This window comes from Haemaphysalis longicornis, unplaced genomic scaffold, assembly GCF_048455015.1.
Source record: "Haemaphysalis longicornis isolate Haplotype H1 unplaced genomic scaffold, Haemaphysalis longicornis Haplotype H1 scaffold_7, whole genome shotgun sequence".
In the NCBI taxonomy this organism is placed as follows: domain Eukaryota; kingdom Metazoa; phylum Arthropoda; class Arachnida; order Ixodida; family Ixodidae; genus Haemaphysalis; species Haemaphysalis longicornis.
The window spans coordinates 104,906,792-104,922,684 of NW_027526422.1; the positions used below are offsets into that span (position 1 = coordinate 104,906,792).

Below are 15,893 nucleotides of genomic sequence, written 5' to 3' on the forward strand. Positions count from 1 at the left end.
CCACACAGAACTTTGACTAAGTGGAAATCGGTGGCTTGGCGTTTGCTCCAGACCAACACGTTCCCTAACCCTGTAGCCTACAGCCGCTGTTACCCGGGGCTGTACACAGCTGAATGCAAAATTTGTATACAGGCAGAGCGGACCTCCAGCACACGGTTTGGTCGTGTCCCATCAAGAACAGGTACAGCAGAAAGGACGCCCTTTCTTAGACATTAGAACCGTGGAGCAGTGGGAGACCGCGATGCTCAGCTCCGATCCCGAAGTGCAAGTCGAACTCGTCCGGATGGCTGAAGACGCCGCCGGGGTCCAAGGACTCTTGGCTGCCGCCTAAAAGGGGGAAGAGGACCGAGGAGGATCTCCAACCTCTTCCTTTTCCCACTGGGCACACAATAAAGTTGTTCTCTCTCTCTCTCTCTCTCCCCCCTCACACGAAGCTTACTAAAACAGAAGTAATACTCCGGTGGCTTCAAACAAACACCTTTCCTCAACCAACTTGGCTACATCGGATGTACCCCACCCAATACCCTGCCACATGTAAGCTCTGCCCTAACCCATGTACCCTCACACACATGATCTTGAGGTGCGAACACAACCCAGCCCTCCCACCTTTACCCCCTTCCCTTCCCCTCCCTGAGCTGTGGGAGAATCTGACGACCAGCGCCGGCTTGGATGCACAGCAACTCCTGGAGTCCAGGGCTGAGACAGCAAGGTGTCGTCCCATGGTCTCCTGGACTGAGGAACCACTCCCACATCCCCTGGCTCACAATAAAGTTTTTCTCCTCCTCAAGGTGGTAATTGGGGGCACATCAGGGTTTTGTAGCAAACACTCTCCAAAATTCGGTGTTTGTTTGGAAATGGATCACTAATGATGACAGTAAAGAGCATTGATAACTTCTAATAAGTGAAACATTTTGTTCACAAAACGCTGGTCACCGATTTTTTACTCATCCTTATTAACACTTACACAGCTTATTAACACTCAAAATGCCAAAAGCGGTAAAAAGGGTGTAACGCAACCCACGTTTTTCAGCATTACAATTTCAAGAATTACATAACGCCATCGCATTGTGAAGTGGGATTGATGGAGCTTGCGTAAGCGCGTTTCTGAAACAAAAACTGTAGCAGCAGGAACATGTGAACGTAGCATAAATGCACGAACGAATTTTTGCAGGTCCTGCTCGACGCCATTCATAGCCACAACTTGCCGTCAAAGGCAAGGCTAGCCCTGACACTACCAGAGCCTTAACTCTCCTCTGCAGGCAAGGCCATTTTGCCATTTACCCTTGCCATTTTCACAGCCATAACTCGCCTCCGAAGGCAAGGTTCTAATGCTCGAGACAAGGAGATCTAATGCTCGAGGTCTAATGCTGGCTCGTTTGCTTGGGGAATGTGCATAGACGAGTAGTGCCATTATGGACTGTCAAAAAATTTACCCACCCTGAAGAGCGTAAGGCACATAGTGGTGCACTGTGGATGAGCAGAGAAAACAGGCGAGCTGAAAACTCGCAGGGTTATCCAATATACACTAGCTGTGGAACTACCCATAGGCCCCACGTATAAAAAAATTGGCCGCGTATCTGTTCCTTTCGTTGCAAATGTCGTCAAAAGACAATAGCCTTTGTAGACATTTGCCACGGAAATGCCCCTATTTGCGTTTCCGCTCACCTCTCACGCTGTTCCTGTTCCGTCGCGCTCATCCCAAGGTAAACACACTAAAGGTTTGCTCAAGGCGATTTGAATTTACCGCGTCCCACTGCTACAGGCTGGGTTCCTCTATGCCAGCGCTGCAGTACGGCGGAGACGCGCGTGAATCTAGGCGGCTGACTACAAGGTTTATAGAACCACGTTGCCGTGCTCCACGTGCGTTCCAAGCAGAACGTGGAACCTAGCTAGTGGAACGTTTCGTTGCTGTTGACGCGTGATTTCTCATACGCTGCCAGGAGGTAGCGCGGGCAACAGCAGGCGGCGGTTTTCTGCAGTAGATGTAGAATAGCAATTGCTATCGAAAAACCATGCATCGATGAATTTTTTAATAAAGGAACACTGTAAATATTCATTGTGTATTAATTTTCAGTCTTACATTTGCGTAATATCTTGTTCATGTTCAACAAAGTTGACAAGTATGAACATATAAACCAGGCTTTGACGCTCACATTTGGCTGTGGGTATATAAGACTATCGCGCAATATACATTTTGCTTTGGCCAGGTACAATACAATACTTTCGAGCGTTCGGCAAGGTTGCAAAAACTGTTTTACCTCACATCTGATTACCGGGAAGCGTAATGCCTTCTGTCAAAGCTGACAGACCTGAAATGGACCCTGCAGCACTTACCATCGACTACTCGGAATGTATTTTGGGGTAAAGTCTATTGTCCCAGAAATCTCCTCCCGCAAGAATTGTGAAAATCCGTTCACAATTAACGTAACTACGCGCGATGAAAAATCGCGCATAAATGCTCCCTCTCAACTCAACCGCGGTCAACGCGATGAAAGCTGCGCGCTCTCTCCCGGAGAGGGGGCCGGCGCGCGGCGTTCTGTTCGGCGGCCTTCGATATGTCACAGGCCGGGGAGTTTCGTCCTTTTCCCCGCAACGTGGACGGGTCTATTTCCGGTCTGGTGCCACAAAAAAGCAGGCATGGTGGCCTGCTCGCAAGCAAGGGCTCAGGCTGGTAGGTCGTTTCTGGAGCAATAAACGTTTGTTGTCGAGTGGGCTCGTTGAAAGTGGAATATTTATTTAGTTCGTCACTCAAACTCCGCGCGCACTGAAAACCAAAGAAACACCAAAAGCATGCGGACAGGTTCAGACATAGAAGAGGTTCATACACAGCGCCGACGACGGCTGATCGTCATAGGAAATGCCAGAATTTAGCCGCGAAGTTGGCCAGCGACACCCAATAGGACAGCCAGGAGAGCCATGGCCCGACTGACGTCGCAGAGGCCATGCCAGGGGTGCATAATGAGGAGAATTGAAGAGAGAGCGGTTTGTTTTTCCCGCATCTTTCACGGCGATTTGCGCGCTTACCGCTTCACGTGCACGTGTAATATTTGGCTCGGGTGTTCCTAAAGGTCTAATCTAAACGTCGCGCAGGTTTACTTGCACTGCACGAAGAGTGTTGCAGGGTCCCTTTAAGTAGCCCAAGAGACTATCGTCTTTAAAAGAGCTCTGCGATTGGCCCCCTGTCTTGGGGGCAAGTTCACGAGCCTCCCATTTGTTGACAGAAAGTTGAAGTACTACCTTGAGGCTGCTGTCATGAGTAATCAAAGAACAACTGCAGAAACATAGGAAACATTAATTTCGGTAATGCTTACTTCATAAAATAGAGCTTCATTTTCAAATTTGAGTTACTTAGTACATGTTTAGCAAAGTTCAGTTTCAGTCCCCTAGGTGCTGCACCAATGCACTTGCCTCTCAGCTTCAATGAAGCATGGGTACTCTTTCAGCCAAATCTGAAGTAGGGTTTTGCAACTTGTGTCTATTGAAAAACTATAGAAAATCCTTTCTCTCAGCATGAGACGACTGGAATATATGACAAAATAAGAAATAGGCATGCAATTCACAGCAACTACCTCTGACAGACATTAGCATCATGTGCCTTGAAGGCGCACGCTAAATTTCTGACATCCCTGCAAGAAAAGTGTCAACAACTTTTCTCTTTTTACCTATCTACTTTTTCTCTACCCTATCCTATTCACCCCCTTCTATATTCCCAACCCCCCGGACTGGGTTGTATGCAGGTGAGCCCCCAGATGGGCTCAAAATTATCGCCAGTCCATTTCTTTTCTTTTTCAAACAAACCACTACTACTACTACTACTACTACTACTACTATCCATTTTTCATCAACCTTCTTGCTGCTGGTCATGATAAATGTTCACGAAAAGCTGTGTGGTGCACGTGCCAGCTCCTATGGTTCAAATCATCAGTACAGTGCAACCTAGTTACAACAGATATTCGGATACAACATACAGATTTGCGACGCTCAGTTGGTCTTCCTACCTGTGCCAGTGATTAGACTTCCTTTACTGCGGATACATTTGGATGTAACAGACCAGTTTAAAAGGTTAGCAAGTCACTCTTTGCACCTCTACAGTGGACCTTTCAGGTGCAGACAACCTCTCATCCTGTGTTTGCACTGTTTGTGTTTCTGCTTCACAGTAGCGATCAAACGAAAACAATGAAACAAACATGATCGTGAATTAGTAGTAGAAGTGAAATTTTTTGCATACACTTGTGGTATGCACAAGTGTGATGTCCTGGCAGTCAATTTATAGGATGCAAAATATAACTATGTTATAGTGCAACAGATCAGACGTTTATATATGAAAGTTGTCACTGAAAGAAAAAAAATGTAGGCCCCCCCTACAATATAGATGGCTGAATCTCCAAGCTTAGCAACAAAACCTTCAGTTGCACTTTGCTTTTATTCATGTGAAGATACTGAAAATACAAGTGTACAGTATGAGTGAATGAAAAAAATTGAAGGGGCGCCATACAGCAGGAGTGCAGCAAATGTAACATGCATGTGATTTTGTGGTGTGCTTCATAGTGTCACAAGAGGACAAAACTGCCGAGAAAATGAAGTCATCCTGAAGGTTTGTTGGCCTTAAGTACCAACCTGTTTCAGTTGTAACTGAATCGTGAGAAATGACCAGCACACTGAGAAGGCCCCCATGATTTCATAAAAGTCTGTAGTAGCAGTATTTGGTTTGTCCATACTTCTTTTATGACATACTGAAATCACGATCAATATCATGGTGTGTTGGAACTAGGTTATACTGTATTGGAAATGGAATTTCATGCACGCACAAAATAATAGCGTTATAGGCCATCAGAAAAGACTGTCCCCTAGAGAGCTTTGATTACGTTACCTTGCAAAGCAGGCAAGATCAAATAGTAAACAGCCTGTCACTGTTGCTGATTGTATGTTCCAATATTCACACCTAGGAAATAGTATTTTGAAAGGTAACTTGTCGTTCTACGTTGGTAAGTGCACCCTGGAAACAAAAGAGACGTACATGCATCCGCGAAATGCATTCTCACCAAGAACAAAACGCCGATTAAGTTTATGATCTCTTTATTTCACAAGCACTCACAAATAAAGGACGTACAAACACCACTGTCGCTCGCTTTAGGCCAAACGCATCGCATGCCTGCAGAAGTATAATTACATAATTGTACACACATTTACAGCTACGGTATGTCCTTAATTGTACGTATCTGCGTGGGTAGGACTGAAAACTGGGTGTATACAATGCGGCGCCAATTGTCCGTGCGCTCCCGTAATTATTGCAGTAAGAAAAAGGATTGCTTGTGCGACACTGCAATTCAAAATAGCCAGCTCAGACTCGAACCTTTGGAGTCATGTTTTTTAATGTGATTGCCGGAATAACTAAAGTAGCGACGCTTGGAACACCACCAAGAATCTGACACCATAGAATGGGGAAGTAGTGTCATTACAAAAGCAGAACGAAAAAATGCAACGAAATCCGACATCCTCACATATATATACTCATTGCAGTAAGGTAAGCAATCATTAAGTGGTACCACCAGAAGGCGTAAGTTAGAGGTGTGTTCCCAAAAAAATGTACAAGTCCGTTAAGTACACAAAGAAAAAAAAAATATCGAAAGAGGCAACAACCAAGAAATAAATGTGCCATGATAAATTAGAGTAATCTGTTTTTCTATAAACAAGATTATTAGGTTTTGCAAACATCTGACTTAAAAAAACAAATGAAAGCAATTGATTCAGGAACTAGTACGCAGGGTCACAAATGTTTGCACGATCCTGCCAATAGAACGTTGTACATTAGTCCATGACAAACTATCAGTGAAATGTACTCGTTAAAAATTATATAAAGCAAATATCTCTCTACAAAACAAAAGACCCTCCAACAGCTTGTATATAAAAGGTAATTGAGCCACGAGCTGTTTTGGTGGGCATGAAAGAGCTCCTGCACAAAGAAAGAAGCACCAGCAGTAGCATTTTTCCATTTCTCATGCTGCAGCCTACGTGCCCATGTTTATTAAACAAAAAATGTTATGAAAATCCAAAAAAAAAGGTACTTAACAGCAGTGTCGGATCTAAGGTGATTATATCAAGTTTTAGAGTGTCAGCAAAAGGCATCAACCCCGTTCGACACAATAACAAAAAAAGGCACTTCTTGCCAGCAGAACTGACTTAGGCCCTTGTTCCTAGCAACAGCATGGAAGAAAGTGATCCGAAATTGAAGTGGCTCTGCTTTGCTCGTTGCAAAGCAAAAAAAGCCAGACGGCAATTAGGAAGAAGGCTCAAGCAAAAAATGCTTCCTGCATACAAAACCACCTTAACATGAGTCTGTGCGTTCAAGAGCCCCGAAAGGTCGTCGTTCACAACTCAATCCCGGGGTTGCTCTAACAGCAGTGTGTCCAAGCGGGTACTGCAATCCACAACCAAACGCTTTCAGCTACCTTCAAACTCATTATGCATAGCAGAACAAGCTTCTGTCCGAGTCTTCGTATTACACAGAACAGTTCACGCGAACGGAGGTTTTCCGAGCAGTCTAACAGTGGGTGTCAGATAAATAGGCAAGAGGCATCGGCATCAGTGATATGACGTGTCACAGAATCAAATTCCTTTCTAGCCATCCAGTCCTAATCCATCAAACATGCCAGTCAACACTGATCACAGTGCCAGCATCACATTGGTTGCTCTGGGGCTAGACACGATGCTTGATTACGCAAGATCACCGCCACCCACCAATGCTCCGCACTTGGCAAACATGAGGCTTTGCTCGGCATGAATATTCGCTTTCACCACTTGCTTCACGCACGTAAAAAAAAACAACTCGCCGCCAAAGAGCTGAGCAGGTAAGGTCGCATAGACCGCCTCACATTCAGATATCTAAGTGTTAAAAAAGAGTGCGTAGAAAGGGAACATTGAGAGAGACAGAGGGGAATTCTTGTTCCCTCCTCTGGCAAGAACAATGCGAGTGGACAAAAAAAGACAAGGTGTAATCCTGACCCACGAAGTCAAAACCGAGCCTGGCGTCTACACGCTCGATCAATCGCCAAAGCAAACGGAGCTAAAGTCCAGCTATGGGATAAGGACGACAATATCAGGGGCGGTGACACAAAAGTTTCGACACTTGCGCTGTGGTTGGCGCACTGAAGTGCTTCTTTCTCGGCTGCATAATGTGGTGGCAAGGAACAAAAAAACGACGCCAAACACGAAAGAGATGAAAAAAAAAGGAGAACACAGTCAGGAACATCAGTGGTCCATCCGCGGTACTGTACACCACGCCCCTCAGTCAGTCTGTCACATCTAGTGGTTGTGGTGGTGGTTGCACCTCTTTTGCGACGAGGCGCGTTGTTGCCGGGAGAAACGTTCACACGTCCACAAGCTGGTCGTCCTTGTAGGACGCTGCCCGGCCATTGGTAGCGTCAGCTAGCTCCAACTCTGGACTCACAGAGGATAGTCCAGAGATGGGACTCTCATTCGATCTGTACCGCACGAAGACAAAGGAAAGGACATGGCCTTAGAAAAGGGTCAAGGCATCCGCCATATCTTTGCCGTGGTGTAACAGCGCTAAAAGAGCCTGGGCAGCTCAAGAAAGAAATTGCCTGTCTCTGACAGTGCCTTCGCTCAAGAGGTAAAAATCTACTGTGGGGGCAAAGTAAAGTTGGCTGATGCCAGAGGGAGTTGCTGAAGTGTTAGCTGCACCAACTGGCAATAAGCAAATAAAAAATAACCAAGGATTGCCTTTAGCCAGACCAGTTTTTGTGAAAGTGGTCAGTGTAAGACAATTTAGATTTATCAGGTCAGGCTTGCAGACTTGCGGTGAGAGTGACAGCGCTACTTAATTCCTGAAATATTAAAAGAAATTGTGTGAAATAGCTAAAGTTTTTAATCATTTGTGAATTTTAGTAATTAGAAAGTGAACTCTGAATTGACTTCTTTGCACAGCCATTATTTAATTTTGATACGATAGTCAAGTACTTTGATATCCAGAGAAACAAACGCTAGCGTAGTAATCTCCGGCATATATGCTTCAACCACACATTGATTAAAAGCTTTTGCTCTTGAGACAAACACAGCTGGAAGCTTCATTACATTTTCAAAACAGCAAACAACTTCCATTTCGGCATTTAGGGCACGTAAAAAATTTACCTTCCTTAGCACGCAACGCCATTGTTATGCTCACACAGAGGTCCTGCAAAAGTGACATTTACAACTTATTGTTGCTGTAACCTAAACAAGACAATGTTTCGACATTTTCACATGCTGTGCAGCAAACTGGATGCTATGCAGTTCTGACAAAATCCCCCGAATGAGTGTGCTAACTCCCTGTTATGTTCTAGAGAGGCTGGCGAAAAGTGACTACAGGCGTTAAGGCCATGAAAGGATATTTCCATATGCCATGTAGCTTTGGCTCTGTTGCACTCAGCTTGTGAGATGGACTGTAGTAATTGAACCCTACAGTAGACTGTCACCTATTATTGCCCGCAAGACACGGTACCACAGAGCTAATGAAAACTTCTTGCATTCAAAAAAGCATTGTGCATTTCAAAGTGGAGGCATAATAAAAAGATTCACTCTTATCGCCAGCTAGATTTTTCTTAAACAAGGATTAAAATATTAACGTTGCAAAAAGAAACAAAAAAAACCACTAGGCCACGTCACAAAGCACTCCAATGATGCTACACAAGTTTCTTTGATTAACTATAAAGCCATTTCTGTCTTCCCTACTTTCATATAAGCAAATAACAAATTGCAAATAACAAATGACTAGTATCTGTTCAGGCTCACTTTATGCAGGATACACATGCTCGTAGTCTGTAAACACTATCCTACAGACTTATCAGCATCTTACCATGTGGTAGGGAAACAATACATCCTAGTGCACTTTATTCTCGAGGAAAAAAAAATTCCAGAGAGAATAAGCTAAAAAACACTCAAAAGTAACCTGCAGACCCTGAACTTCTCACCTGATATACTAATCAGAAAATGTTCACAAGTACACTGTTTTGAAAGCAACACAACATGTGGGTTGTTATGATATTAGTCAGCACACAAAACACAAGAGGACGAGACCGACATCAAAGTCTCATAATGATACTTCATAATGCAGTTTAGGTAAGTTTTATCCACAGCACACGACACGCACAACACAACAGGATTCTGCAGGTATTAGCAAGCAGATTCACTCATCGAAGCGGGGAGAAACAGTGCTTGTAAGCAAAACTCGCACACTTTAAGTTATCTCAAAGTTACTATAGTCGCGGCCAGCGACTACACTAAACATTGCACAATTGGGTGCCAAAATTCCCACTTTCAAGCTATCTGAAAGACACGGTCGGTTTGAATTTACGCAGTGTGTTTACATTGAAAATGTTCCAGCCCTTGCAGCCAGAATTTATTATTTAAACTACATGTTATAACTAACAGCTCATTATGAAACTAATGGCGATGCCAACTGGGGCCTGCCCTGTTTTTTTTTTTTTTCTGCCAAATTCAGCGACTCACTCAATACGTCTTTCAAAATATTTAATTCTGTAGAATTGCATGTGATATATAATACCTTCTTCCCATCGCACTTTTCATTTAAAATTGCATACGTGTGATAAATAAACCTTATGGTTCCTTGTTTGAAAACATGTATACATGCCATCAAGAATGTTTTCAGAAAAAATCTCAAAAACAATATTACAACTCTGCCTTGTTAGTAATGATAAGGCTGATAACACTAACTCAGATGCATTACACTATACCAGTAAAAATTATCATTCATTTCATGAAAGGTCATCCTTTCATGGTGAATCGCCCCATACTTGTATCTTTTCATACTTACTCGTCATTTCTCATATTCTTTTCTGCCAGTGCTTAGAAAAAAAAACAAAAAACAAAAAAACCCAGGTTGCACAAATCAGAATTGTATTTATTACAAAAAAAGACAAAAATAACTACGATAAATACAGCACACTAGGAATATATTGCAGCTCCTTTGGTAAAACTGCGAATCAAATTTGAGAAACATGCTCAAGCTTCACCATTAAGCCAGGAACATGATAGCGTTATCGGGTTCTACTTGCATGACAAGAAAAATTTTCGAGTGGTGAAAACCTTCTCCGCCTGCTTGCACGCCACCTGCTGGGGCAGCGTCTCATGATCTTGGAGATTTCAGCTGGCACCAAAAGGTGGTGCTAAGATATTTTTTTGCTCACAGTAAACACTGCTAACGCCGCATGCTTTCGTGCCGCTCGGGGACCTTAACACTAGGTGTGCGCTAAAACTAGCAAAACTGTAGGGGAGTATGCTGCTCGAAACCTGTTAGCAGCTTTGTTCTAAACTGCTCTTGGCTGCCTATCCTACCTAACATCATTTACGGAGATCACTCACAGGCTTTTACGTGAGCATCTACTTGCATGAGTGTTTTCCTACGCAGAATTGTACATTTATGAACGCTAGCGCACAACACACTCCAGCTAAATACTGCAGAGGTGAAATGCAACTAGTGCTTGCCTCTAATTGCAGCCCGTGACTCAAAATTTGCGTCTGAACTGTTTACATGAGCCTCCATTAGGCATCAGGCTTACAGTTCAAATTGCTCCGCAGCAATCCGTTTCACAAGGTTCCCCTCCTTTGTACAGCTAGAGAGTATCAGGCTGTCGCACAAATTATTAATAAGGTCACAGCTGACAAAAGACAGTCGGACCCCTCCCCACTCCCTCTTCATGCCCAGATGCTCGCCCAGTTATCTTATCTGCACTACAAGTTGATTCCACGCTGCTATTACACGAGCATTACATAGCGCTCATCCTGCCTGAAACAAAGTGCTGCATGTCCTGTGTGTTGCACAGGACTAGCGAATGCAAGAAAAACATATCCTGTCGTCATCCTGTCGTCAACCTGTCGTCATCCTGGTGGAAATCCTGCCGTCAAATCACAAAAGCTGCCAGCCATACCAGGGGCCACGGACAAAGCGGGCGGGGGTGTCCAGCCATGGTCCAACAAACAGGCCGTGTGGGGAAGAAGGCGTGCCGTGCTGTTAGGGGCCCCGGCGTGCCTATAGAGCAAGCCTACCTACTGAGTGACACGGCTGCCGAGCTTCGGCGACTGCTCGTCACGGGGAGCGGGGACATGTCTCCCAGGGAGGACAGCCGCGACTGGCTGCCCAGGCCGTGCCTCCGCAGCAGGGTGTCAATGTCCACATCGTTGTCGCTGTCCGAGTCACTGGACAACGCAGAGAGGCACAGGAGACGACAATGTCGTCACCGCTCCAACAACAACGTGTGCCGGGATGGGCGCAGAGTATAGTGACAAAGCAGAGTATAGCAACTCAATATCATCAGTTGTGAACCCCCCCGAAGGCCCCATGTATCAAAAACCAGTTCAAAGTTGGTTCCAATGCACTGGGGGTATGGATGGGGCAAATTGACTAGCCTGCCATCTGTTGACAAAAAATTGAAGTAGTCCGTAAATCATAAAAGAAAAACTATGGAAACATAAGCAAGGAGTACCTAATTTAATGTTTCTTAATTTGAAAACAAAGGTTTATTTTTTTAGACTGCGTTATTAATTTCAAGTAAATGTTTAGTGAAGTCCAGATTTTGTCTAGTCTAGGCCTGTACACTTGCCCTTCAGCTTCAAGCAAAGCAGTAGTGCTTGCATAGAACAGATTCTGAGGTAGAGTTTCGCTGCCGGTTTACCGCGCAGAACTCTGAGCATTACAGGTTTTTAACTCTTTATGGCTCTAAAAAAATATCCAGAGTGAAGTGGACCACTCGAACTGTATAACTTTTCAGTGCTACTAACATGACTGATAACATAAGGTGACGTCACCACGCTTAAAATAAAAGTGCCGAAGTAACGTATACTCTCCGGCGCAGTGCGAGAGGGTTCTCTGATGCAAGAATGTAAGAAGTCCGTGAAATGAAGGTCAGCATAGTTGTCACCAGAATTATTCTTAATTGCCATCCATTTTCAATAAATTTGTTTGTTTTACCTGCAAGAAACACTACGAATGCTAGTAACGTGGATTAAACTTGCCTGTAACACGAAATACCTATGGTCAACAGCTACTGCAATATTACGGAGCAAAAGTTTGGAACACTTTACCTATAGAACCCAAAATAGCTAATAACTTAGTACTATTTACACTAAAAAGGTGCTACCTATCCAACATCGCATGAACTCGCATTCTTTTTGTTCTGTTCAGTCTTATGCAATTCTTTGACGTTACTGCACTGTATATAATCAATACGTTTCAACTCACCTGTATACGTCTGCTGCTGTATTTTATATTTATGTAATGGGCCTAAACTAGCTTCGGCTATTGGGCCAACAGTCTGTGTTAGGTATTTCGGTACACTTCATGATGAATTTAAAAAAAAATGTTTGACGCTGTGCCTACTGCAGAGATGCTGTGCCTGTTGCAAAGACTCTGCATTCACACCATGGTGCTCTCACATCCCAGGCCAACCAATGTATTAAAGCTTTGGACCATACAAGTGGCAATACCGCGTACAGCCTCCCTGCCCAGTGTGCAGCCATAGAGGATGCTGTGCAGGATGCTCCCTGCATTCCAGTGCTCGGAAAAAGCTGCCGCATCCTATTCTTTAGTTCTTCTTATAATGCAGCACTGTAGCAAACTTGCGGCGGAGATGCTGCAATGACCCACAAAGTTCGAATTTTCTAACTGGTTTATACTATAAAAATTCTACTGTACAGAAAAAGGGCGATCGATGAGAGGTATACACTGGTGCATCCATTAAGTACAGACACAGAAAGGAGCAATTACAGTCGAGCAGACAGGGGCACATTTGCTCACGGACGCAAAGGACAAGTGGCACGGCAGTTTTTGAGATGCAGGGAAATTCACTTACCCGGACACTGAAAGGGGCGAGCCACTTACGGGTGAGTGGTCAGAAGCATGCCTGTTATGGACACACAGACGGGTGTTAGTGCAGTCCAGATGCAGGGGAAAGGGCATGCATGTTGGTTATTATGCGTGCATGGAGACAGAAATTTCAATTACGTTCATGCAAATGGCAACATGCCAGTTATGGATGCATCGACAGTGAAATGACAGGCCGCAGACATGCTAACAAAGGCATATGGTAGTTGTGAGGGGTGCACAGACGCAAAAGCATCCATTATGAATGCATGTGGTTCTGTGGGTCACACAAGAGTTACGCCAGGCATGATAGTAACAGACATGCGGTCAGAGATGTGCTGTGTTAAGGGCTGGTCAGAAGCACATCAGTTGTGGACACAATGACTAGGGTGTGCCAAAAATATGCTGGTTATGCTGGTTATGGAGCAGGGGCATGCTGGTTATGGAGCCATAGGGGCATGTTAGTTGTGCATGCACATGCGAGAACATGGAGGTTACCGAGGAGTATACTGGCAGGTAAGTTACGGACGAACATCCGAGTCACAAATCGAAGCTGCGGACGGCACGTTACATTACACAGCATTCACTAACATAGATTTATGCACTTACTGGCTAGTCTGCTCAGCACTGTGTAAAGTTACTGCTTAGTGCTTTTCTGCTTTCCAATTGTAACGAGGCATGACTGTTCATTTAGAAAAGCACAGCAGCTAAATCGGGAGATAGCACCAATTTTGCTGTTCCCAGCACGTGAAAGTACGTGGACATCAGTTTTTTTCAGCCTTTTCATCAAGTCCAGGCAGAAACCACAGCTGCTATCGCAAACACCGTCCTGTATGCGACTACCCTCTTGGCAGTATGGAGCTGGCATTTGGCGGTGCTACGTAGTCGAGAGTAGGCTGTTGTCTGCCATTGATCCATGTGTGTGAATACTCTGTGTTAAAGGAATGTCCATGCTGAGCTAATGCCCTGAATGCGCCACTATGGTCCAATAAATGCACGATTATGTTTCAACATATTGCCATTATGGCCCATTTTGGTCCAATGAATGGGCTGTTATGGTATCATATGTCCCAATGAATGCTGGCTAACGACAGATGGATAGACGATTCACATGGATAGACGAATGTGCGGCCTGCCGGAGCGTCCAACTTGCGGACGCATGGACAGGGGCCTGCTAAATCAAGGGTATGTAGACAGAGCTATCAATTTATGGCCAGGTCAGCAAGGATACGTTCCAGATACGTCAACAGGGGAACGTGAGCTATGGGCGTGCAGACGAAGCTATGTAATCTATGGCCAGATGAGAAAAAATATCCTTTAGATACACGAACAAGGCACGTCAGTTATGCCTGCATGACAGAAGTGTGCCTGTAGCACAAACACAAATGGGGGCCCGTAGATTACGGATGCACGGGGGCAGCCAGCCAACTGTTGGTTAAGGGCTGTAGTACTGTACTTGGCCACGCCACACAAAGGTGGTACTCTATAGCATTTTTACCCAGGTTTAGCTTACCCCCACCGGCTTTCTGTAACGGGCATGCGAAAAAAGCATCGTCGCTGCCAGTTTTCACAAAAGAAGACCGCCTCCGCACACGGCGGTTGCCCCCCTACCTGTCGTCCTCGGCGACGTCGGTGCCGGAGTCAAGGTCCTCCTCGAGGGCGGCCTGCAGGTCGTGGATGCGCTGGCAGGCCAGCTTGAGGTCCTGCCGGGTGGCCTGCAGGTCCACCTCGGCGCCCTCGAGGCTCATCTCGAGCTCGTGGCAGCGCTGCTGGGCCTCGGCCTCGCGCTGCTGCAGCTGGGTGCAGTCCTCGCGCAGCTCCCGCATCTGCCGCTGCAGCCGCCGGCACGCCTCCGCCCCCTGCTGCTCCCGCTGTGCCGCCTGCTCCGACTCCTCCTGCAGCCGCGCGCACTGCTCCTTCAGCCGCTGCACCTGGCTCTGAAACAGGAAAGGAGGAGGAGGAGGAGGAGAGAGAGGGCAGGAAGGAAAGGACAGTCATCACCCGCATTATCCCCTTCTTCTGTGTCGGGGACATTAGAATGATCAATTTCACTCTCCAAGAGCATTCGAAGCAGATAACTACTCAATTCTGATAACGCCCCACCTTTAAGTTCTTCCTGTATTGGGGATGTGGGAATGGCTAGTTCAGCCCCTAAAGTGAACTTGAAGCAGATAATGACTTACCATATTTACTCGTGCAACCCTCGCACTTTTTTTTCCCGGAAAACTTGGTGTGAAGTTAGGGTGCGTGCGATAATTACACGGGGAGAAAAATTTCAAGTGGTAAAAACGAGCTTAAATGAGATTTGAACAGGTATTACACGTAACTAAGACATTTCCAAGCAGGATTTACCTTCGTAATAAAAGTACAAGGTCGACATAGGCATGAGGCACATAACTTTATCGTTGCAGCCAGCTGCCGCCCAACTTCATCACCCTCCCACGTTTACTATGGGGGGACCCAAGTGGGAACAGTCCTAGAACGAGTCAGTGCTGCTAACATTGCTGGTCGTTGCCTCGTCATCACCTATGTATTCCATGTCAGCTTCAGAGGCCTCGTCTTCGTCCCAGACCAAGTGGTCTTCAGTCGCAACCAAGGCATTCGATATGCCCGTCTTGTTGAAGCTATTGACGATGATGTCTGCGGCGATCATTCCCCCACTTCCGATATCCAGCTTCACAGCAGCACCACCGACGGTCTCATCATATTGCCAGTCATCCACTATGCGTACAGCCTTCGAACGTTATCTTTGAACGGCTTGTTCAAAGACATGTCCAAAGGCTGCAGCATGGACATTAGGTCACGTGGAATGACAGCCAGCTCAGTGCACAACTCCTTTAACTTCGCTTGTTGGCTGCCTTCAGTTCCTTGTGCTCTTGTCTCCAGAAGCGCACGCTGAACTCTTTGAAGTCGAAAGGCCTGCTTGCAGTGCGGTTGCTGTGCTCTATAGCATATACAATAACTTTCCGCTTCAAAGCGGCAGTATAACTGGCGCACCACAAAATGCTGAGGTGGCACC

The 15,893-nt window shown here is 45.5% G+C and overlaps 1 protein-coding gene across 3 annotated transcripts in view; it reads right to left on the minus strand.

Moving 5' to 3' along the window:
• Positions 1 to 5,059: 5,059 nt before the first annotated feature.
• Positions 5,060 to 15,893, minus strand: part of LOC144146767 (unconventional myosin-XVIIIa-like) — a 198,370-nt gene continuing 187,536 nt past the window's right edge. Inside the window, exons 32-35 of one of the 3 annotated variants that reach the window (XM_077678699.1) lie at positions 14,486 to 14,811; positions 12,864 to 12,914; positions 11,066 to 11,211; positions 5,060 to 7,481 (exon numbers count right to left, since the gene is read on the minus strand). In XM_077678699.1, the coding sequence (XP_077534825.1) occupies positions 7,444 to 7,481; positions 11,066 to 11,211; positions 12,864 to 12,914; positions 14,486 to 14,811 (561 nt within the window). In that variant the 3' untranslated portion in view covers positions 5,060 to 7,443. Of the gene's footprint in view, positions 7,482 to 11,061; positions 11,212 to 12,863; positions 12,915 to 14,485; positions 14,812 to 15,893 lie in introns of all 3 variants that reach the window. The other 2 variants (XM_077678696.1, XM_077678697.1) reach the window with 2 other exon arrangements.